This window comes from Lactuca sativa, chromosome 2 (genome assembly GCF_002870075.4).
Source record: "Lactuca sativa cultivar Salinas chromosome 2, Lsat_Salinas_v11, whole genome shotgun sequence".
Classification (NCBI taxonomy): Eukaryota; Viridiplantae; Streptophyta; class Magnoliopsida; order Asterales; family Asteraceae; genus Lactuca; species Lactuca sativa.
This window is the reverse complement of record NC_056624.2, coordinates 181,710,198-181,736,141: the sequence shown is the minus strand read 5'-3', so window position 1 is coordinate 181,736,141 and position 25,944 is coordinate 181,710,198. Positions and strand designations below refer to the sequence as shown.

Below are 25,944 nucleotides of genomic sequence, written 5' to 3'. Positions count from 1 at the left end.
TACATTTGTGGTGCTAAGCTTCCAAGAAGATCAAGATCAAGTTCAAGAGGATTATCAATTGTTTGCTATAACAATTGAAAGGTATGTAATTCCTAAACCCTAGTTTGTTATTTTTGAAAATAGCCTCTCTCCTCTAGGGTTCTTATTTTGCAATTCAAAGTTATATGTTCAATAGATAAAACATAGATCCAAAGTAGGTTGCATGTGAACTTAGGAATTGTTTTCTAGTTTACTTGTTTTACCTAAAACCCATCAGTGGTATTAGAGCCATTGTTGTTTTAAATTGAATTGCTATAATAGTTGAATTGCAAATTAGGGTTTATAGCTATTAAACCCTAAAAGGCCAAATTTTCGACTTCTAGGATTTTTTGTTCAAAGGGTTTTCGAAAAACCCTAGCCTCCATGAACCCTAATCGAAATTAGGGTTAGGGTTTTGAAAACCCTAGCCTCCTCCCCTTGAAATTTTGAAATATGCTATAAATATTAGGGTTTCTTTGTTTTGGATAATAGTTGCCTTATTGGATAATTGAGAAAAATTAGGAAATTATCCTATCCCCATATTTTCGAAATCTAGAAGGGATATGGATTAGGATTAAATTAATTGTTTAATTTAATTAGATAACCCTTACAAGATTCAATGAATTAATTAAAAGTTAATCAATAGATAAATATTAAATCTAGTTATTTGGTTTATTTTAAATTTAAAATTACTGGCTTAATTTTCGAAATTTATATATAAACCCTACTGTTTTTAAAAGTTTAAAACACACCTTATATATATTATAATTAAAAGTTAAATATTATATATGTATAAGAATATGGTCATTCAAATCGCTAGTATGCCTCATTCACGAAGCTAGTCTATAAGGGGGGTATAAGGAAACTGCCTATAAAATGGTAGTTGAATGGGTGTCCACTCTCACCCACCGCTTCCTTGATTAGTGGAGGGTCGTTAGCAGAACGGATTTGATAGGACAACTACCTCTCATTAAAAGTATAATGCTATTAAAGAAAGTACTAGAACATTATTTGTAAAAAATCCCAACTCTAGTTACTTTAGGAAAAATGTGAAAAGTATGCTAATCCATGAAATTGCACATTATGCTTTATTGGTCGTTGGTGGAGCGTGTGTGGATTACCGGCACACTAATAGGAACTAATAAAGAGTAGTAATGGGTATCTTATAATTATCATTTTGATGGATCGTGTGTGGCTTACTGGCACATCAATAGTTAATGATAAGGACAATAAGGTTACCAAGCACATTTGCATGGTTATTCACATCTAGTTTGTGTTCCTCGGTATCCTAGTCACAAATAGTAGAGCATAATCCGAGATTAAAACATGCCATTAGATAGTTTTAATGTATCTCAAAAGAATTAGGGATTTCACTTCGTTTATTTTGTCTAATGGTGGAATTGGTGAATCGTCATTCACCTACCTTTATGGGATTTAAACTTGGATCTCGGCATCCCATTTCCAAGTTGTAAATCATCATAGTTGGATCCTAACCTTGATATGATATCTTTGGGTTATTATATTGAGGTATCTTGAAATCTAACTAAAACTATCTTTTTTTTTTTTTTCCAGATGTCTACTCCTGGAAACACTCCTACTTCATCCTCCAGCCACAACTTCTCTTTACTCAACATTTGCTCCAAAGTCGTTATGGATGGCTCTAACTATAACGATTGGATGCGTAACATCAAGATGGCGCTTAGATTCGAGGACAAAGAGTATGTCCTTGAAAAGGAGCTCAAAGAACTTGATGAGTCCAAAGCCACTCCCGAAGAGTATGCTGCCTACAAGAAGCACTATGATGATGCTACTAAAGTGGCATGCATCATGGTCGCAACCATGTCCCCAGAACTGCAGAGGTACTATGAGGACTACTGGCCTTTTGAGATGAAAAGGACCTTATGGAAAAGTACCATAAGCGAGCTCGTCAAGAAAAGTTTGAAGTAGTCAAGTCACTCTTGGATTGCAAGATGAAAGAGGGGGATTCGGTTGTATCTCATGTGCAAAGAATGCAACGCTACATAGAGCGTTTGGTCAAGCTCAACATTCACTTTGACGAGGAATTGGCCATTGACATGGTCTTGAACTCATTGCCTGATTGTTATGGTCAGTTTATCTTAACTTACCATTTGAACAACACTGAGCAGACATTGGCCCAATTGCACAACTTGTTGCAGATTGCTGAAGCAGGGATGAAGGGTAAAAGTATAGCCTCCCACTACAAGAAAAATAACCTTTTACGACGCGCAAAATACGACACTCGTTGATTTATGTTACGCAAAAGGGAGTGACATTAAAAAAGTGTCATCTCTTCAAAAAATTTAAGGTTTTAGGTGACACATTATTGCGCGCCCTTAAATTAGTGTCTCATGTAAAAAAAACACGGAGGGCACCTTATCTAAAATGTGCATCATCTATGAATGTCGCTTTATAATTTTTACTCAAAACACGCGTTCTTATAAGGGGGAAATGAAATCCTCTTAAAATTATAAAATTTTTAAATACCCCGCTTCAAGATCTCCCTTCTCCCTTCGTTTTCTTCTTCCCTTCTCTCTGCAAACCCTAACCATGATACTATCTCTGCTATAAACCTCGACAACTCATATAATCGTTCTATAATTTTTTTTCTTAAAAGTGGCGTTTATTCCTGATGATCACAAAATGGCGACCAACAACTAGGGCTTTTATTTCCCACTTACATATAATCTTGATTTTCATCAAGAGTTTCAAAAACACTTCCTTCACGTACGCTTTTCTTCTTCAATCTCACATCCATTTAGGGTTTTGGCATATAAGAACTCTATTCGACTCATCACACACCAACTATTAAGGGAAGACATCAAAGCATTCATAGGCCGGATGTAGCAACAGTCGAAGATTCACCTTGTCTCGCCTCGTCATTCGACAACCTCTTTGGTCACCTCTCCTCAGGTGACCTCGTGCTCACTTCTCCTCATCGGATACCCTGTCATCTGACCTCGTCAAAGACTATGACGATTGCTCAAATTTACATGCCCTAGTTTTACTAAGGTATGTTTTTTTTCTCTCTCTTCCTAATGTTTTCGTTCTTCTATCCTCACTCCTCCATAATTTCTGAAAAATCCTGAAGCTTTCTAGTTTTCTCATGATAAAAAGTAGATTTTTGTTGTTTTAGTCGATAAAGTTTTCATGGCAACATCTCTCTCTCTCTCTCTCTCTCTCTATCAAACTATTACCCTCCATGGCGATGTCTCCATTTCTTTTATCCTATATCTTTTTCAAAACTGATCCCTATCTATTTTTGGTGGGTGATTAATAAATAAATTGAACTCCTCATGTTAAATATCTCACGTAATTAGCTTAAGGTTCTTGGGTTCGGCTCCTGGTGTGTTTGGCGTCCTTGATTGTGTGGAATTTTACAGATGAGGCTCTGCATACTTTCAATTTTCGTGTTGAACTCATAATCTCATAAGCTTTATCCTCATATGACAATATTGCCCTTCCCACTGTAGCAATATATGTATTGTTCCATGTATTATTGTCCACAATCACAATAAAAAAGATTCTCACCTTAGATAATCCCTGTATACTCCCTGTTCCCTTAGAAGACACGATTTGAGTGGTTTTTCCTCTAATTTCTTGGGTCAAATTCTTTGTCTAGTCGTAAAGCTACTTTGGAGGGTTATTTCCATGAACACGAATCAATTATTAACGCCCACAAGGTGCTCAATGCAATGTTTCTGTTAGGTCAGTTACTGACGCCCACAAGGTGCTCGACATAATGTCTCTATTAGGTTTTCACCAAGATGAGACCAATTTTTCTACCTTGTCTATCTATATGCAACAAAAGGACTTGAGAACAAGATAATTGAACTACAATACTTGGAATTTAGGTTCAATTTTACCAATAATTCAATGTTTATTAGTGATGGCTTGTTAGCAGCAAGTCAACTTGTTAACAATCTTATCAAAGATGGTGAAATGTATTTTGTGTTAATAAGGATATCATTAGTTATTAAGTTTGACATCTTTCTTTGTTGTTGTTGTAGGTTTGACAACCAAAGAAGAAACTCTATTTGGCATGTTATTGAAGCAGGGTTATTAACTTCATATACAAAATTTACAAAAATCTCTTTTAATTTCTTTCCTTTATGAGCTTGTTAACTTCATTTTGAAATTTAATAGACAACATTTTTTGTGTGGTGGAGCTGACCTGTTTACATCTGGTACCCAATCACCTACCTATCATAAGGAATTTTGATTTAGTAGTCTCAATAATTTAACTGAATAGGTTCAACAGTCTTTAGTCAACATATTCTCCAGTCCAAAGGCTAAAAGAGAATCTAATCAGGTTATAAATTGTTATTTGTATTATATTTCTATATTATATATTTATAAATTCTAATTTTATCTTATTCGGTGTTTTTTCTGATTAAATATTATTATTCAAGATTGGTATTAAAGCAGACTGGCGAGGTCTAATCAGGTTATAAATTGTTATTTGTATTATATTTCTGTGTTTTTTTCTAATGATTTAGGTTCAATGCCCAGTTGAAATGGTATTTCAGTACTTGTCACATGTTATTTACACTTTTGTTGTATTTCAGTTGTGTATACTCAACCCCTCTCATCAACCTCTTAGTTTTCAGTGTCGGAGAAGGTGAGGTGAGGTCTTGGTGGATCTCTTTATCAGTTTCATGTAAATAAAAAAAAAAATACACCCCTGAATTTTAAAAAAGGAAAAAAAAATAGATGAAAGTATATATTGATATTTATTACATAAAAATGCACGTAACTCTACAATACAACAGTAAAAAGCTCTAAAATGCACTATTTCTTCAAGTTTTTCTTTCTTTCTATTGAAGTGTTTATTTGGTGTTATGTGTCGGAACACTAAGGTAAAATTTAGTATTTACAATGTCTTTGAGAAGAGGGTTATATCCGTCTTTTGTCTTTGTCTTTTTGGTTAAACCAAACTCTTCCAAAAACACCGATGTATGAAGCTACATATACCCGGAACTGTAATGGTCGATCCGCTCCAAAAGCCAAAAATCAGTTGGGAAAAATATATCCACATCACCCTGCAACAAATATAAAAAAAAGATATGTAAATTTATTTATATTTAAAGAGTGCAAATATGAAACTATACCTTGGCATCCAAATATGGATGTGTGTGGTGATTTATGCAACCCCTTTGATTATGGATTTTGTTGTGTTGTGCGCATGTGTTATATTAAGAATAATCACCACGTCGTTATCGTTGGTGCTCCTCCCAGGCTCACCATAGGCCACCGTGCAAGGGTGGTTGTGGGATGTGTTGTTGTAACCTGTTAAGAGTAAGGGTTAAGGTTGTTAAGAGATGTTTCTTTTTAATTAGTGTAACCACAATATTTGATTCTGATTTTTGAATTGGGCTCATGTATCTGACTCTTTTGACTCTTGCTCCAACTGTATCTCGCTATTTCATCTTTGGTTCTCGTTTTTTCATGTATCCTGACTCTTTTGTTCTGTTTTTTTTTATTGTTTTCTTCTTTGATATATGCTATTTCATTACTTTTTTTCCATTAATATTATAGTTGTTGAAAATAAAGTAATAAATGCCGAATTACCCTTCACATAAGGATTGTTATAGTTGTTGAAAATAAAGTAATAAAGGATGGGGAATGGAAAGAGGTTTGCTCCTTTTGGTCTTAGTTGGACAAAATTGCCCTTCATGGAATTACTCTTGTCAAAGCCTTTTTTACTAACTTTTTGGGTTGTAGTCTTAGCTCATATACTTTAGATTGTTTTGTCCCTTGTTTAGTTTTTTTTCTTGATCTATTTTGGTGTGTAGCTACTCTGTATCTTTCCAGCTCCTACATGGTTTTACTTTTTATTTTTTTTATTTTTTTTATTTTTTTTTATATTTAGTTCTTTCGTTTGAAAAGTATATAGGTCTTGTATATAAAAAAGCTTTGATTTGGTCATCATTTCTGTTTTGGTAAAAGCTACCAAAAATGAACTATTAATTTTAGTTATTTAATTATAATATTTGTTTTTTTTTACCGGGGCTCATTTTTACTTTCGCCCTTGGCCCAAAATTAGCTAGGACCGACCTTGACGAAAATGTTGCTTGAAGAAAAAGCACAAAGCGGACGCTTGAAGAACGAACGACCCTGGTTGCAGGAAGCCTTAACAGGTATCTCTCTCTCTCTCTCTAAGTTCAAAAAAAAAGAGGATAGTTAATATCTGATATGAAGTCTGTATATCTCCTTCAATTGCTATACATACAATACTCCCAATAAATAGAATAACAAGTAGTAATATAAATTGATAATGAATAACTGATCTCAATTGCTATACATACAATACTCCCAATAAACAAATTCAGATCATTCATTCAGTCCCAAACCGTTTGATTAAATGCTAAAGAGACTATCATCTACGAGGTAAATTATAAATATTATTATTGATACTAGAAAATAAACTATGAAGAAGCTTTAATTTTTTTTCTTTTTTTCTTTTTTTCTTTTTTTTTGTTTTTTTGTTTTGCAGCTTGTCACATAGATTGAAGCATTGAAGACACCAGAAATGGTTTCGACTTTGGACTTACAAATCTATATATAATATATGTTATTTTCCAATTTGAATGAATGGGTATTAATTAACTTTTTTGGTATTTTCAGATGTACCAAAGATGTAGTCAGCATGAACGCATTGTCAGCATTCTAGACGATTATTTGAGAAAGAACCCAAAAGATGCTGATCTGAGTGTGGTCCATGTATTGGCTTCAACGCATATGTTGGGAAATGCACATGAAAAAGCTCTTCACCATATTAAAAATGCACAACAGAATTATTCTGCTGCTAAAGACTTACCTGTTGAGTTGTTGGTTCAAGCAGGGATATACCATGTTCATCTTGGAAACATGGAAAAAGCACAGGTATTTTTTATAAAAAAGTACTCATTTATATATCATGGATTAGGATAAGAAGAAATGGAAGTATAACGCTATAACATAATTTTTTGTGGAAAGAACATTACTATTTCATATATTTAGCCCTTGAGTGACTTGTTTCTCTTTAAAACTAACCTTGTTCTCTTTTGTTGTCAAATGTTTGTAGGCTTTCTTCGGTGTGTTCACACATGAGACTGTAAATGATTATTCTCACTTAATTATTGAAGCTGCTGACTCATTAATGACTGTAAAGCACCATGCATACCTTATGTTAGAAGGGAATGATGGTGTCAATAAAGTAAGTAAATAATCACAACCATGAAGGGTAATTATTATCATTTTCTATTGCTTTTCAATTCATGAACTGGTTACAAACTGTAGAATGTGTTCAGTAGTGAATCTCATAGGGACAAAATTAATGGTAAATCTGCAGGTGGTTGAAACAATGTCATTTATTAATCTTTGGAATTATAGCCTCTGTATGTTTGACTAAAACCTTCTGATTTTGTTGACTTTTTAACTTTATTTTTGGTTTCATTTAGTAATAAAGTATAAAATATCAACAATTATGTGGTAGTAATCCTTCTGAGGGGGTGTTTGTTGGGCTGCTTCTTTCAATGTCATTAACAACAGTGGTAAGTAAAATCATGGCTGCTTCTTTCAATGTCATTAATGACAGTGGTAAGTAAAATCTTACTATTATTAAACTCTTTTGCTTAAGCCTACCTTATTGACCTGTAGCTGATTAATTACACATTAATTTAATTATGCAGGTTTTGAAGTTTTTGATGGAAAAGAATAGTGTTAAAGCTCTTCATAGAAAAGTATGTTGGTACTTTAGGAAATTTGGCTAATAATTTAGTTAATTATATAAAAAATGTTGAAATGTTACATTTGGCTACTATTGGAATGATTATTTGATGTATTACATTTGTCTACTATTAGAATGATTATTTCTATGGCATTAACTTTTGTGCAATGTATTGTATTTTTTGTATATGGTATTTTATTTTCTATTATGAGACATGAAATGCAAATTTAATTTGAAAATCAATAAATCTATAAATAATTTAAAAAAAAAAAAATTAAAACTACGATACGCAAAAATGTGTGTCGTCTTCATTTATGACATGGCCTATCTTGACAGGGGCTTCCTTGATACACATTGCGTGTCATAAACACGCGCGTCATAAGGTTACGACACATAAATGTGTGTCGTCTTCCTTTATGACAGGGCCTTCCTTGATACGCATTGCGTGTCATAACCGCGCGTCGTCTATAGACGACGCGCAAAAGCGCGTTGTCTCTCTTTATGACAGGGCCTTCCTTGACGCGCATTTGCGCGTCGTTTGAGCGTTTTACGACGCGCAATGAGCGTCGTAAAAGGTTGTTTTTCTAGTAGTGTCCACTCCTGCAAGTGCTCCTGTTCTAGCTATTGGACAGGGAAATGGGAAAAAGAGGAAAGGTCCTCCTAAGCAAAATTGGAAGGAAAAGGTCCAAGTTGGGTCATCTAGCAGTGGCCCAAAAGCTAAGCCCAATGCTTCCATTCCCCATGTCTCTGATCCAAAGGAAGTTGTTTGCTTTTATTGCAATCAAAAGGGGCATTTGAAGAGAACATGCCCACAATATCTGTAGGATATCAAAGATGGCAAAGTAAAGCCGTCTTCAGCAGGTATTTACACTATTTCTTCTAATAACTCATTATCTTCTCGTTCATGGGTCCTTGATACAGGATGTGGTTTTCACATATGTTCTGATTTGCAGGGGCTAAAGGAAAGTGAGGAGATAGAGCAAGGAAGGATAAACTTGATCATGGGAAACAAGAAGTCTTCACCAGTGACCAAGATCGGAGTTTATCAACTTTTGCTTAATAATGATGTTAGATTAGATTTATTGAATTGTTGCTATTCGTCTGAGATGACGAGAAACATTGTTTCACTTCATGCATTGTTCAGACAAGGTTTTAAGTATTCTTTTAATGATTTGAATGGTTCAATTTCTGTTTATAAGAATGGTGTTTTCGTGTTTGAAGCTTTACCATGTGATGGTGTGTATGAAACAGTGACTTATGTTGATAGCTTAGGAAATAATGTGCTTAATATTGACTTGTCTAATAGTGTAGACAAGGCATGCTTGTGGCATTGTCGTCTTGGACACATAAGCAAGAACCGCATAGTCCAACTCCAAAAGGATGGAGTGTTGGAATCATTTGACCTAAAATCAGTTGATCTATGTGAATCTTGTCTTTTGGGAAAGATGACAAAATCACCATTCACAGGGTCTTGTGAAAAAGGTGAAGGTTTGTTGGACCTCATGCATACAGATGTTTGTGGACCCTTCAGATCAACCACAAGAGATGCTAATCGATTTTATGTGACTTTCACTGATGATTATATTAGATACGGTTATGTATACTTAATCAAACATAAGTCAGAAACCTTTGAAAAGTTCAAAGAGTTTAAACATGAGGTCGAAAATCAATTAGGCAGGAAAATAAAGATACTTAGATCCGATAGAGGCGAAGAGTATCTTAGCATTAAGTTCAACGAGTATCTAAAGGAATGTGGGATAGTCTCATAATTGACTCCTCCTAGGACACCACAGTTAAATGGTGTGGCCGAGAGGCGTAATCGAACCTTGTTAGACATGGTTCATTCTATGATGAGTCGTGCTTCACTTCCAATTCATTTCTAGGGCTATGCCTTAGAATCAGCCGTCCACATCCTAAATCTTGTCCCAACAAAGAAGGTTGCCAAAACACCTCACGAAATGTGGACAGGGAAAGTTCCCTCGTTAGCACATATCAAAGTCTGGGGTTGTGAAGCTTTTGTAAGACGAGAGACTCACGACAAGCTAGCAGCAAGAAGTGAGAAATGTGTTTTCATTGGTTACCCAAAGCAGTCTTTTGGATATTTGTTCTACAGAACTAATGAGAACGTGATGTTTGTAGCTCGAAGAGGAGTCTTTCTAGAAAGAGAGCTCATATTGAAAGAGGACAGTGGGAGTACCATTGACCTTGAAGAGATTCAAGAGTCAACTAATGAAGGAACCTTAGATGACACTAGCACTCAACCAGAGGAAACAGTTCCTGTTGAACCAGTTGATAAATCATTACCTCTTCGAAGATCCACTAGGGTAAGTGTGCCACCTGCGTTGTATGGTTTTCATATTACTTCAGACGGTGACACATTCATCAGTGATAGGACACTGGTGAATTTAGATGAACTAGTCTCTTATAAGTAAGCAATGGCAGGCCCAGAGGCTTCCAAGTGGAAAGAGGCAATGGACAGCGAGATAAAGTCCATGTATGACAACCAACTTTGGAATTTGGTTGATAATGCACCAGGTCGTAAGACAGTCGGTTGCAAATGGATCTTCAAGAAGAAGACAGACATGGATGGGAATGTACACACATTCAAGGCTAGACTGGTTGCGAAAGGTTTCACACAAACCCCAGGGGTTGACTATGATGAAACTTTCTCGCCAGTAGCCAAGATTAAATCTATCAGGATATTGCTCGCCATAACTGCCTTTCATGAGTATGAAATCTGGCAGTTGGATGTCAAGACTGCTTTCCTTAACGGAAAGTTGGCTGAGGATGTTTACATGAATCAGCTAGAGGGTTTTGTCGATGCAAAGTTTCGCAATAGAGTGTGTAAGCTTGAGAAATCCATTTATGGATTGAAACAAGCATCTCGCAGCTGGAATCTTTGCTTCCATGAGAAAGTCAAAGAGTTTGGTTTCTCTAGAAGTGAAGATGAGTTTTGTGTGTATATCAAGGCTAGTGGGAGTATAGTAACTTTTCTGGTGTTATATGTCGATGACATATTACTCATTGGTAACGACATTCCAACCTTGAACGAAGTTAAGTCTTGGCTTGGAAAGTGTTTTGCCATGAAAGTCCTAGGAGAAGCCGCCTATATTCTTGGGATGATGATATTGAGAGATAGAAAGAAGAGACTAATTAGACTTAGTCAGAGCACATACTTGGATAAGGTACTAAAGAGATTTAGTATGGAAAATTCCAAGAAGGGAGAGCTACCTATTCAGAGCAACACAAAATTGAGTAAGACTCAATGCCCTAGTACAGATGAGGAAATAGCTGACATGAGTCGTGTACCTTATGCTTCCGCTGTCGAATCGATCATGTATGCTATGACATGTACTCGCCCTGATGTGGACTTTGCTTTGAGCATGGTCAGTCGATATCAGGGAAACCCAAGCAGAGCTCATTGGATAGCAATAAAGAATATACTCAAGTATTTGCGAAGAACAAAGGACTGGGTCCTTGTACTTGGTGGCAATGATACTTTGAGAGTAGATGGTTAAAGTGATGCCAACTTTCAAACAGATAGAGATAACTTCCGTTCTCAATCTGGCTGGGTATTTCTACTGAATAGATGAGCGTTTACTTGGAAAAATTCCAAGCAAGATACGGTGACTGACTCTACTTGTGAATCAGAGTACATAGCAGCGAGTGAAGCGTCTAAAGAAGCAGCGTGGTTGAGGAACTTCATCGGGGATCTCGGAATTGTTCCAACCATCCAGGAGCCTATGGAACTGTTCCGCGATAATAAGGGAGCGGTTGCCTTAACTAAGGAACCCAGAGACCATGGTAAGACTAGGTATATCGACAGAAAGTACCATTTCATCAGACATAGAGTAGAAGCAGGCCATCTTGTTGTAAAGAGGGTGTCATCTGAAGATAACTCGGCAGACCCCCTCATAAAGGGTCTGAGTAGGGCTAAGCATATTCAGCATGCTCGAAGCATAGGGCTGAAAGATGATATTAGTTTTAGTGGTTAGATTAATCTAGTTCAGAAACTTGTAAAAAAGTAAATGTAATTGACTTTTGGTGATTAAATAATAAAGTATTATTTATGAGTTTGTTTACTGCCTTTTGTCAATTGTTTATTATTGTGTTTCATATTTTGCATGTTTTACTTCCCGAATAATATGATTGTTCAAACTCCACAGTCGCTCGAACTTTTGGAAGTAAGTAGTGAATTAAGACTGTCATGAATTGGATTGCAGATTGTCTAAGGATAGACATAGCAATAAGAGTTATTGCAATGTTAATGAGTACTCAGAGAGTGAGATTTGAGTATTGGATAAACCCACGCTCAGAGTATTACTTCATGGAATTCATCACGAGTAATACTGAGACAATAATATCTATGATCTTGAAACAGAGATATATGAGTTGTAATTTGCAAGTCGGCTATGCATTGGTGATACGAAAACGCATCATTAACTTCGTGTTATAAAATGTATTATCATGTATGGTTTGATGAGTAAAAGATACAAGCATATGAGTCAATGTTTATTCGTTCCTTTTGCCCTAACGGGAAAAGCAATATCTGTGGGCCCCTCGATGATCTGGAGTTGACTTTTATGCTGGGCCCAACCAGGACTAAATTGATTGTTCGATTAGAAGTCCTATATCATCACAAATCAGAAATCGGGAAACATAGATTCTGGACAAAGAGATTGATTGTATTCCATGTCTTATGTCTAGGGATATCTAGTAGAACGAAGGGTCATGTGATCACTTATCTTAGGACACGTAACTGACTAGATCAGAGTTCGGCAGCAGCTTTGGAAGCTACAATTTGCTGGTCAAATTTAGAAGTCATACTTGTTGGATAAGGTGTCTAAGTCCATAACTATTTCGGGTCAGCACTTGACCCGACCCGACATGGTCCATTTGGGTTGCATGACACCATGCAACTGGATAGACTAAATGAGAGAAATAACACCTGGAGATTATTAATATATTATAAGTTCTAATATATTAATAATATTATTTGATTAGTTTGATCAAGAATTAATTTAGAATTAATTAAGTGATCAAAGGATAACTAATTAAATATATGGGTTGATTATGTAAATCATTCATATCTTGTATAGTGGGCTAAGAGGCTTCAAGGTTATTAGGGTTGCATGTACACTTAGGAAGTGTTAGAATGCTCAAAACCCATCAGTGGTATCAGAGCCTAGGCTTGTTTGTTTGTTATTTGTGCATAAAAGTTGAAAAAAGTAAAAAAACTTGTTGTCTGCCTGATGAACTCGCCGAGTCCATGGGGGGACTCGCCGAGTTCACTTGTATCTTCAACCTACTCGCCGAGTAGGTTCATGCACTCGGCGAGTAGGAGCCACAGAGTGCAGATTTTCGACTTTAGTTGCTGGAAATGGACTAGAAACATTACCCTAAACTGTTTTGGTACTTGAAAACTTGTTTTAGATGGTGTAATGTCTTTGCTAATCCATTTACAACAACTAGTTATCAAGATTACAAAGTTTTAAGTGTAATTTTGATTTATGAAAGTGTTCATATTCATGTTCTTGATCTTATGATGTTTAGATGATCATAGGAATTATTTGTAACCTATGTGGTAGTTTAATTCTTGATCATAATGTGTTTTAATGGAGTCCATAACTTGTCCTCAAGTTATGGAAAACCAAAAGTCACTTGAGTTAAAACCATTAAAAGAACACAAGAGTTAGAAAAATGAAGAGTCTTCATTTTATTACTCTATTAAACTCATAAGTTACAAGAAATGAAAAGTTTTGAAAGTTTACAAAACTTGCCCTCAAGTTTTGGAACAAGTAAAGTCATGCTAAAAACTTTAGTTCCAACCCTTAGAATTTTAAAAGTTAAAATTCAACCCTTATACTTATATTATTATGATTTAATAATTATATATATATGTATAAGAACAAAGTCGTCTTACCGCTAGTACGCCTCATTCACGAAGCCGGTCTATAAGGTAGGTATAAGGTTGTTGCCTATAAAATGGCAACTTAATGGGTGTCCACTCTCACCCACCGCTTGCTTGACCGGTGGAGGGTCGTTAGCCGAACGGGTAAGACAAGGACTTATAAATTCTCATTAAAAGTATGATGAATATTATAAAGTAACTAAATGTTTTTAATCTTAGTTACTTTAGGAAAATGTGAATAAGGTGCTAATCCATAAAATTACACTTTACACTTTGTTTAAGTCGTTGGTGGAGCGTGTGTGGTTAACCGGCACACTAACTTGGACTTAACAAGGTAGGTAAAGGGTGACTTAAAGTTTATTATAGTATCGGTGGAGCGTGTATGGTTTACCAGCACATTGATTAAGTGATAAACTTTAAGGGAACCAAGTGATTTGCATGGTTATTTCACACCTCGTTTTGTGATCCTCGGTATCCCAGTCACAAAACTAGGAGGGCACACTCGAGATTGAAACATGCCTTTGAAAAAGTTCATTGAATCTCAAAAGAATCTAGGAATTTCTAAGAACCAATCAAAAACCTAATATTTAATATTTCGGTTTTTCGTGGTGGAAATTGGTGAATCGTCATTCACCTACCTTTCAAATATGTTATAGATTGGATTACGGCATACCTCTTCTAAGTTATAATATATTGTGATTGGGTCCTAGCCTTAATATTACATTTGGGTGTTTTATTAAGGATTCTCTTAATATCTAAACTAATATTGTCCTTTTCTTTCAGATGTCTTCAAACAATGCTGCTTCTGGCTCTAACCCTAATGGCTCCTTTACCCTTATGAAATTGTGTGGGAAAGTCACTTTTGATGGATCCAACTTCAATGAGTGGATCAGAAAACATCAGGATGATTATCCGCTACGAGGACAAAGAAAATGACCTTTACAAGGAGCTTAAGGAGATTGATGAGACCACTGCAATCCTTAGGAGATCGCTGACTTTCAGGCACATGAAAGGGATGCTATGAAAGTGGCATGCATCATGATGGCCACGATGACAGCGGAACTCCAAAAGTCTTATGAGGATTTCTACCCTTATGAAATGCACCAAGATCTAATGGAAAGATACCATCAAAGTTCACGACAAGAGAGGTATGAAATCATATGCTCCATGATAACAGCCATGATGAAGGACGGTGAATCCGTCACGAGCCACATGCAGAAAATGCAAAGGTATGTGGATCGTTTACTGAAGCTTAATGTGAACTTCCCTGAGGAGCTTGCAATAGATATAATTTTGCACTCCTTACCATCATGCTATGATCAATTCCACATGACATATCACATGAATAAGGAAGAGGTCACACTCAGCAAACTTCAAGGACTTCTCAAGACCGCATAATCAGGTCTTAAGGGGAAGTCGGTTGTTAACACTCGTACTCCAAACTCTACTCCGGTTTTGGCAATCGGGAAAAGTCGAGGGAAGAAGAGAAAGAGCTCTTCGAAGGGTACTAAGGCTCGGACCCTTGATGGCTCTTCTTCAAGTGGAACCAAGAAAGGTTTCGTTACTCCTTCTTCTGACCCAAAAGAGGCTGAATGCTTCTATTGCCATGAAAAATCACATTGGAAGCGGAACTGCCCAAAATACCAGCAAGATGTGAAGGATGGGAAAGTTAAACCCAACCATGCAGGTATTTACACTATCATTTCTAATTACTCACCCCATTCTAAATCTTGGGTCCTTGATACCTGTTGTGGTATTCATATTTGTTGTGACTTGCAGGGACTAAGAAGAAGTGAGAATGTGGAGCAAGGAAGAATAAACTTAATCATGGGGAATAGGAAAGCTTTACCTGTCACCAAGATTGGAGTTTATACTTTATCGCTAAGTAGTGGGTTTAGTTTAGATTTGAATAAGTGTTGTTATTCGCCAGAAATGGCAAGAAATATTATTTCCTTTCATGCATTGTATAAACAAGGTTTCACCTTTTCGTTTGATAATGAAGTTGGTTCGATTAATGCTTTCTTTAATAATGTTCTTTGTTTTAAAGCATTACCTTGTGATGGCGTGTATGAAACAGTATCTATGGTTGATAACTTAGGAAATAATGTATTGTGTATTGATTCTGTTAATAATAATAACTTGGATAAAGCATCATTATGGCATTGTCGTCTTGGACATATAAGCAAGAAACGCATAGGCTAACTCCAAAAGGATGGAGTCTTGGAGTCATTTGACCTAAAGTCAGATGATAGTTTCGAATCATGCTTACTTGGAAACATGACAAAGTCACCCTTCACAGGCTCGTGTGAGAGGGGTGAAGGTTTGTTGGACCTTGTACACACAGATGTGTGTGGACCATTCAAACATGCCACAAGGGATGCTAATCGTTATTATTTGACTTTTACTGATGATTACAGTAGATATGGATATGTCTACTTGATCAAGCATAAGTCAGAGACTTTCGAAAGGTTTAAGGAATTTAAACAGGAAGTCGAGAATCAATTGGGCAGGAACATTAAGATGCTTCAATCCGATCGTGGTGGTGAGTATCTTAGTTCAGAGTTCCTTGACTATCTAAGGGAATGTGGGATAGTCTCACAATTGACACCTCCCAGGACACCACAGTTGAATGGTGTGGCTGAGAGGCGTAATCGAACCTTGTTGGATATGGTTCGTTCCATGATGAGTCGAGCTTCGCTAGCAATCTCATTCTGGGGGTATGCCTTAGAGACTGCCGCCCATATCCTTAATCTAGTCCCTACAAAGAAAGTTGCCAAAACTCCTCACGAGATGTGGACTGGTAAAGTACCCAAACTAGACCACAACAAGATTTGGGGTTGCGAGGCTTTCATGAGACGCGAGACTCATGATAAGCTCAAACCCCGAAGCGAGAGGTGTATTTTCATCGGCTACCCACAACAATCCTTTGGTTACCTCTTCTACAGAGCTAGTGAAAATGTGGTCTTTGTAGCTAGGAGGGCTTTCTTTAGAGAGAGAGAGTTCATAAGCCAAGGAAACAGTGGGAGGCAAGTTAATCTTGAAGAAATTCAAGAGTCAAGCGGTGAAGGAACTTCAAACCCTAGCACTCAACTTGAGGAGGAAACTCCTGTTGAGCCAATTGACAAGTCTGTACCTCTGAGGCGTTCCACAAGGGTTAGGAATGCTCCTGAGCATTACTATGGATTCCATATTACTGCAGAAGGAGATACACTTATCAGTGATGAGACACTGATAGGTCTGGATGAACCTAACAGTCACGCGGAAGCCATAGCAGGCCCTGGGTCAGCCAAGTGGAAAGAGGCAATGGACAGTGAAATACAGTCCATGTATGACAATCAAGTTTGGAACTTGGTTGAGAATGTACCAGGTCGTAAGACAGTAGGGTGCAAATGGGTCTTCAAGAAGAAGACCGACATGGACGGTAAAGTACACACTTAAAAGGCTAGACTGGTTGCAAAGGGATTCTCTCAAATTCTTGGAGTGGACTATGATGAGACTTTTTCTCCAGTAGCCAAGATTAAGTCTATTCGGGTTCTGTTGGCCATAGCTACATTTGATGACTATGAAATATGGCAAATGGATGTCAAAACCGCTTTCCTTAATGGAAAGTTGGCTGAAGATGTTTACATGAGTCAGCCAGAGGGTTTTGTCAGCAACGAGTACCCTAATAGAGTGTGTAAGCTTGAGAAATCCATTTATGGATTGAAGCTAGCACCTCGCAGATGGAATCTTTGCTTTGATGAAAAGGTCAAGGAATTTGGCTTTTCTAGGAGTGAAGATGAGTCTTGCGTGTATGTCAAGGCTAGTGGGAGTATAGTTAGCTTTTTGGTGTTGTATGTGGATGACATACTACTCATAGGAAATGACATCCCAACTCTACAGGAAGTTAAGTCCTGGCTTGGGAAGTGTTTCTCTATGAAGGACCTAGGAGAAGCTGCCTATATTCTAGGGATAAGGATCTTGAGAGATCGGAGTAAAAGACTAATTGGACTTAGTCAGAGTACCTACTTGGATAAGGTGCTGAAGAGATTCAGCATGCAGGACTCCAAGAAAGGAGAGTTAGCCATCTAGAGCAACACCAGATTGAGTAAGACACAAAGCCCTAGCACTGAGGCTGAGATAGCAGAAATGAGTCGAATACCTTATGTTTCGGTTGTAGGATCGATCATGTATGCTATGACGTGTACTTGACCTGATGTAGCCTTTGCCCTGAGCATGGTTAGCAGGTATCAGGCGAACCGTGGCAAGGCACACTGGACTGCGGTAAAGAATATCCTCAAGTACCTACGGACGACTAAGGATTGGGTCTTTACCCTCGGTGGGAGTGATGACTTGAGAGTTGTAGGGTATAGTGATGCTAGCTTCTAGACTGATAGGGATAATTTCCGCTCTCAGTCGGGCTGGGTCTTTACCCTAAACGGAGGAGCAATTTCTTGGAAGAGTTCCAAGCAAGAGACAGTGGCTGATTCAACTTGTGAATCAGAGTATATTGCAGCTAGCGAGGCGGCAAAGGAGGCGATATGGCTGAAGAACTTCATTGGAGACCTTGGAGTTGTACCAGCTATTAAAGAGCCAATGGAAATTTTCTGTGATAGTGAAAGTGCTGTTGCCTTAGCCAAGGAACCAAGGGATCACGGGAGATCCAGACACATCGACAGAAAATACCATTTTATCAGACATCGAATAGAAGAAGGACTCCTCGTGGCAAAGAGGGTATCATCGGATGAGAACCCAACAGATCCCCTCACGAAGGGACTGACTCGGGTTAAGCATCTCCAGCATGCTCGGAGCATAGGGCTGAAGGATGATATTAGATTTAGTAGTTAGATAACCTTGAAATTTGTAAAGTGTAATTGACATTAGATGATGAATAAAAGGTGTTTTATTTATGAGTAAAGTGTTGTTATCTCTTGTCGATCGTTTACTATATTTCTTTTGCATGTTTTGACTTCCAGAATAATTTTGTTTGGTATAACATATTATTCAAACCTCCACAGTCGGTCATATGTCAGAAGTAGGTATGAATCAAGACTGTCATGATTGGTTGTAGAGGTCTAAGGTGTTGGACAAGGCTACAACAATCATGAGTGCTCATAAGTTCTGAGCATTGGACTCAACCCACGCTCACTGGAATCACTTCATGGAATTCTATCTCGAGTGATCGTGAGACGGTAATATCATATAAGTCTTCAAACCTAGAGATATGATTTGTTACATACAAGTTGGTTATATTGATTGTACGAAAACGCATTGGTAACTCGATGTTATAAAACGTGCTTTTGTGTGTAATTCAATGAGTGGTAGAACAAACATATGAGTCGAAGTTTATCTGTTCCTTCTTGGATTAGAAGCTGATATCTGGGCCCCTCGATGATTTTGTTTTGACCTATGTACCGGGCCCGGTCAGAACTAAGTTGATGTGTTCAATTAAGTTCTTTGTCAAACAAATCGGAAATTGGGAAACAAACTGCTGGACAATATGTAAGACATTGTTCCATGTATTTGTCTGGCTGATATCTCGAACAGAGGATTATATGATCCCTTATCTTAAATGGCGTACCATCATCTTCTCAGTTCCGAGAGACCTTGAAAGAGCTACGATTGCCGGTCGGTTCCTAAAGTATTGGAGTTATAGTTATAAGACTTATCCAAGTGGGAGATTGTTGGATAAGATGTCTAAGTCCATAACTATTTCGGGTCAGTACTTGACCCGACCCGGCATGGTCCATTTGGGTTGCATGGCACCATGCAATTGGATAGACTAAATGAGAGAAATAACACTTGGAGATTATTAGTATATTATAAGTTCTAATATATTAATAATATTATTTGATTAGTTTGATCAAGAATTAATTTAGAATTAATTAGGTGATCAAAGGATAACTAATTAAATATATGGGTTGATTATGTAAATCATTCATATCTTGTATAGTGGGCTAAGAGGCTCCATGGATTATCAAGTTGGTTTCCACCCATAGGATGCTCCATGGATGCTCCATGGGAGTTACAAACCCATGGGTCATGGAAATGAAGAGTCATGACACATTTGGGTGTACATGGTGTAACCCTAGATGTGTCAACACTATATAAGGATCCCATTCTCCACCAAAATCGGCTACACATAAGAAGCTAGAGGGCTAGGCCGATTTCAAGAAGTGTGTATTATCTCAAAGGTTTTTCCAAGAGCATTTGGTGTTGTGTGAAGCATTTGAGGCATCACACTTGGGGTGCTAGGCTCACAAGGTTTCTAGGAACATAAGCAACAACAAGGTAATTTATTTTATCTTTCATTCAAGTTAAAATTTTTCCCCATGTATGCTAGATAGGAATATAACCTTGGAATTCAACTTTGCATGATAATTAGACAAACATAGATCCAAGGTTATTAGGGTTGTATGTACACTTAGGAAGTGTTAGAATGCTCAAAACCCATCAATACTAGTAGTTATTGTCACAGACTTATCCAAGTGGGAGACTATTGGATTAGGTGTCTAAGCCCATAACTATAATTGGTATGTACATGAATTGATAGCCGCACAGTCCTTTTGGGTTACCCTCAAACCTAGCAACCGGAGAAGGAAATTATGAAAAGAGAGATATTGATTTATTATAAGATTAATAAATTAATATAAATGATTTATTAATATGTTAAAAGATTAATATATTGATTAGAAATCATAATTTTTAATTAATAGTTAGCCAGAAATTTATTAGAATTAATTTTGGGGTTAACTGTATTAATTATAAAGTGCAGGGACTAGTTTGCAATTATCTAATAGTTGAGTGGAAGGCTCCAAAACCTCCTTGGAAGGGGGTGGACAAAATCTATAGGGGAAACCCTAACGATTTCGTCCATGGGGGCTTGGATAAGGCCCTTGGGTTTGCTTAGGCCCTAAGCAAGGAGCATTAGGGTTTTTCCCTAAACCCTAGATCCCTCAGCTATATAAGGAGCCTCCTGGCTGACATTTTGGGCACTCCTTCTTTTGAAGAAACCCTAGGCCGAGAATTCCATACTCCCTCCCTCTCTCTCCTTCTAGTTTCCTTCTTGCTAGTTCTTAGGTGTGATTCCATTAGAGGCATTACATTTGTGGTGCTAAGCTTCCAAGAAGATCAAGATCAAGTTCAAGAGGATTATCAATTGTTTGCTATAACAATTGAAAGGTATGTAATTCCTAACCCCTAGTTTGTTATTTTCAAAAATAGCCTCTCTCCTCTAGGGTTCTTATTTTGCAATTCAAAGTTCTATGTTCAATAGATAAAAAATAGATCCAAAGCAGGTTGCATGTGAACTTAGGAATTGTTTTCTAGTTTACTTGTTTTACCTAAAACCCATCACTTTTGACATCAGAAGGAGTGTAAAGCAGTCGGAGGTCGCTGATGAGAACCGCCAAAGAGCAGCCACCGTGCGTGAAGATAGCCGCCACCACCCCCTTCGTTTGTTGTTCCGACCAGTCGGGGTATCCCTTTGACGCTGCTCCTTTTCCGTCTAAACGCCACAACTATGTTGTTGCTGGAGACGAATGGGAAGCCGAAAGAGCCACCGAGACCGGAGACTACGGTTGCGTTTGTCGTTGTGTGGGTTCCGTCGTGACCGTTCAATTTTGCTGCTGTTAGGTTCGTCTTTGTTATCACCGCCATGCGGCTATCCCACTGTGAAGCGACTGCTGCCACCATCTTGCGCAACCGCCGCCTGCCGCCGCTTCTATAGCCCTGCCGTGTCTTGACACCACCAGCCACCGTGAGGTGGCTGTGAGTTTGTGTGGATTCGGGAATTTATCATCCAACAGCTAGGGTTTTGTCAGGGGGACTTCAACAGTGTGAGGTGAGTCCTCTTCCAGTAGGAACAGGTCTAAGGCCACAATGCCAGCCTGTTTAGATGTTAGTAGTTCCGGTCTATGGTCCGATGTCGGGCGGTCCTGAGAAGAGTATACATATGCTTGATGTCTTTGTGATTCATGCATGTTATGTGTTACGTGTTATATATTCCGGGGCAAGCCCGACCGGCTTATATGTTTGTGAGTATGGAGTACTCCAGAGCATATTAGCTATCCTTTCATGTGTTTTAGGTCTTGTAGATTCATAAAAATGGTTGCTTGATCATTCCCTTGGCCCATGCATGAGTTAAGTGACTTAAAGTATGATGAAAGTTAGAGTTTTGTGTATTGGGCTCTTCATAGCCATGCAAAGGCTTAAATTCCATGACTTTATGGGTTAAGACATCATATTATGGTCATATCTGAAGTTGGGATGGATGTCTTAATGGATTGAGACACAAAAGTTAATGAGTATGGGTCAGGCTGAGTACGTCAGGCGTACTCCTGGCTATGCCCCGCGTAGTCAGGCCCGTTCCCATTGGTCACTAATTTGAGTTGTACGCCGCACGTAAGAAGGAGTACACCCAATGTACACGCTGAGCAGTTGACTTTTTGCTGACTTTGACTTTGGCTCAACATTTTAGGGATTTGGACCATTGAAGGGGTAAAATGGTCCTTTTGCATTTAAGAGGCTTAGTTGTAGAATTTGGACTTGGGAGTTGAGTTATGGATCTTAATTTCTAATTAGGGTTAATTATTGTGATATTAGGCGGAGTCTAGTTTCGACAGTTTAGGTGTGAGATTTATCTGTCGTCAGTATCCGGTGAGTCTCTTCACTTATTCTTACCTGTGTGGTAGAATAGCTGTATTTGTGATGACCAGCTAGGTCTAATTGTTATTTTGTATGATCTCGTTTATGTGTGACTGAGACTGTGGATAGTGTCCAGGGTTGCTGATAACCCTTAGGGCGTGTTATTGCCCACTTGGACTGTTGATAGTCCCCATGATTGTTGATAACCCATAGTTGTTTATTTATGCTGTGTTGTATATGGTAATTTGGGGAAATCACTAAGCTTTGTGCTTACATTTGTTGATTTATGGGTTTCATGTACTTCTAAGGATCGTGGGAAGAAGTGGGTCTGATTGTACACACTCGCTGGGAGATTTGTTATAGGGACAGTCTGAGATACTCTGATATTTTGAGATGATGATTTGTATTTGACACTTATGCTTTGTTGACTTCGGTTACGAACAATGTTTTGGTAATTTAAAAATGAAAACATTTGGTTTAAAATTTGAGGCGTTACAATTTGTTATCAAAGCCCTAGTTTGAGGGATTTGGATGAACTCTAGGGTAATTCCAAACTCAAACTAAGGATTTGAAGATTTTCATAAAAACTTTTCAAAGAAATACAGATTTTTGTGGAAGAAAAACCCAGTGAAGAAGTGTGTACAATCAATAAGAGCTCGAGCAGTAGTTTCCCAAAATACATTAATTTATCTTATGAGTAGTGTAGAGCTAATATTTAGGAGCTGATAGAATTGCATCCTACTTAGTGGTAGGCTAAGGATCCTACACGATTGGTGTTATAGTGTTTCCTGATTTATGATGCCTTTAACCTAGGAGTTCATTCTTATGAGATTGAATCTGTCATCGTTATTTTCTTGGTGTATGTTGTATAATTGTACATAGTTAGGATTTTATAGGCTTAGAATGCTTGATTTAGCCTTTCTTCTTGTTCCTCATTTCGTTGTGGATTTGAGGTAGAATCATTTATTGGAATGTCTATCGAGTCTCGTATTGTGTACAACTGACATCACGAAGCAAATGGCAAGGACAACAGAGATCTTGTGAGGCGGAGTAGTGCTGGGGAGCAATCTAGAGTTAGTGTCTAGATGCTTAGTCATGGTTCTAAGGAACCAACATGGCTTCTTGAGAGGAAGACTTGAGACAAATATGAGTTGGTGTGGAAGGTATTATTGGGCCCATACTACTGAAAGCACCGGATCCGTATGCGGCTCAAGAAGGAATCTTAAGGAACTAAGGAACTTGTAGGGATGTGTGGGTGTTTGTGTATATGATTTAGCCAGATTTTGATGGTTTTCTTGTGTGTTTCAGTATGATGGTTACTTGAGGTTCATGATCTAGCGACCTCGAGAGGCTGAGTTCTAGTGATGATGATATCCACAGGATTGTTGCCGTCGAGGTGGCCACAACAATCCAGTGGTTTAAAAGAGAGAGAGAGAGAGAGAGAGAGAGAGAGAGAGAGAGAGAGAGAGAGGTTGGCCCAGGAGTTTCTGTCTCTCAAGCAGAAGACAGAGACGGTGACTGAGATCACCAGTATGTTTCATGAGACGGCCTTATTTTGTCTTGAGCACGTGTCCTCTGAGAAGGCACATGTGAATCGGTATCTGAGTATTTTTAGGAGGTATATTTGTGAGTTTGTGGCAAACACGTCATATCGGACATTGGCTGAGCTGCAGACCAATGCCAGGAGGAGAGAGATCGAGCTGGATAACTAGGCTAGGGAGGAGAGGGAGACCCAGGTGAGATATAGGAGGCCAACATAGTCATAGTCGGCGACTAAGCAGTCTAAGCCCACTGACTTGAGAGCTGGAGGCCAGAAGGGTTGCACTTGCGGTAAGTGCGAAAAGGGACATGAGGGACCTTTTCGGTCAGGGACAACTTGCTATCTATGTGGCAAAGAGGGGCATTAGGCCAAGGATTGCCCATGGGATTTCGATTTTGCTTCAATTGCAACCAGACAGGACATTTGAGGGTTGAGTGTCCTCAGCTTGAATCTAGGGCGGCTCAGGCTCCGACCTTAGTGATTTTGTGTATTACTAAGGGCTAGAAGGGGAAGGCCGAGACACCGAGGGCTCAAGGGAGAGCATTTTAGTTGAAAACAGAGGAGGCCCAAGCAGCTCCAGATGTCATGGATGGTATGTGTTCTTTATTATTCTACTGATTTATTTTGCTTATATTATTGATCGTGTAGGTACTTTTCTTGTGAATTATGTACTCGTGCTTATGATGTTTGACTCGAGTGCGAGTTGGTCTTTTGTACCATCATCTTTTTTCGCAGTTTTAGTGTTGTGTGTAAGTCCTTGAGTTGGCCCTTGAGAGTCTCTATACCTGATGACTGTCCGGTCTCCACTACTGATGTCTACCGGGGTTGTGTGCTAGAGATTTTTGAGGTTGGTTATCCGATAGATCTTATCCTTATTGTGATAGGGATGTCTGTGTGATCGTGTATATGGATTGGTTGAGCTAGTTTGGGGCTCTGCTTGAATGTGAGTGTCAGATGGTGACGGTTTGAGACCTTAGTGGGGGAGTCTTGACCATCTATGGTGAAGGTACTAGGTCGGGATGAGCCTTCTGTTGTGCATCTAGGGCAAGGAAAAGTTTTCAGCATGGGTGTATTGGTTATCTGGCATATGTAGTGGATACTCGGATTAAGGAGAAGGGATCGATTTCTATTTCCGATGTTCCTGTTGTACTTGATTTTCCCGATGTTTTTCCTAAGGAGTTACCTGGTGTGCCTCCTGCGAGGCAAGTAGAGTTTCAGATCAATCTGATCCTAGGTGCGACACCGATTGCCAAGGCACTATATCGTCTTGCACCCCCTGAGATGCAAGAGTTATCCTCTCAGCTTTAGGAACTGTTAGGAAAAGGGTTTATTTGGCCAAGCAGTTCTCTTTGGGGAGCACCGATCCTTTTTGTCAGGAAGAAGGATGGTTCACACCGGATGTGCATTGATTACCAAAAGTTGAACAAGTTAATGGTGAAGAACCTTTATCCATTTCCTAGGATTGATGATCTTTTCGATCAGTTACAAGGGGCATCTTGGTTTTCCAAGATCGATTTCAGGTCCGGCTAACATCAGATGAGGGTGTGAGAGAAGGATATTCAGAAGACAACCTTCCGAACTTTCTATGGCAATTACGTGTTCGTGGTGATGCCTTTTGGGCTCACCAATGCACCAGAGGTGTTCATGGATCTCATGAACCGGGTGTTCAGGCCTATGGTGGATCGATCGGTGATTATCTTCATTGATGATATTCTCGTCTATTCGAAGACCAGAGAGTAGCACGAGGATGATTTGCGCGAGATTCATGGAGTTTTGAAGATGGAGAGGCTCTATGCCAAGTTCTCCAAGTGCCACTTTTGGTTCCGCAAGGTTCAGTTTCTAGGACACCTCGTCAACCAGAACAATATCTTGGTCAATCCAGCAAAGATAGAGGCGGTGATGCAATGGGAAGTGCCAAGATCTCCATCTGAGATTCAGAGCTTCCTCGGTTTGACGGGATATTACTGGAGATTCATTCGAGACTTCTACAAGATTGTTGTTCTTCTTACTAAGTTGACGAGGAAGGATGTTGTGTTCTGTTGGGGGCCTGAGCAGCAAACATCATTCGAGACTCTTCGCTAGAGGCTGTATGAGACATCAGTACTTTCCCTCTTTGAGGGA

The 25,944-nt window shown here is 38.5% G+C and overlaps 1 protein-coding gene across 1 annotated transcript; it reads left to right on the top strand.

Moving 5' to 3' along the window:
* The first annotated feature begins 5,683 nt into the window (after positions 1–5,683).
* On the top strand, positions 5,684–7,377 carry LOC128132435 (uncharacterized). The gene is made up of 3 exons (XM_052769004.1): positions 5,684–6,921; positions 7,103–7,234; positions 7,318–7,377. The coding sequence occupies exons 1-3, from the start codon at positions 6,664–6,666 to the stop codon at positions 7,375–7,377; spliced, it is 450 nt and encodes a 149-aa protein (XP_052624964.1). The 5' UTR covers positions 5,684–6,663.
* Positions 7,378–25,944: the final 18,567 nt, after the last annotated feature.

What these genes read in the sequence shown, in the direction of transcription:
- LOC128132435 (XM_052769004.1), top strand. Translation starts at nt 6,664, where the DNA reads ATGTACCAAAGATGTAGTCAGCATGAACGCATTGTCAGCATTCTAGAC. An exon ending in GAAACATGGAAAAAGCACAG is followed by an intron (nt 6,922 to 7,102) that starts GTATTTTTTATA and finishes AAATGTTTGTAG; the next exon opens with GCTTTCTTCGGTGTGTTCAC. An exon ending in GGAATGATGGTGTCAATAAA is followed by an intron (nt 7,235 to 7,317) that starts GTAAGTAAATAA and finishes TACAAACTGTAG; the next exon opens with AATGTGTTCAGTAGTGAATC.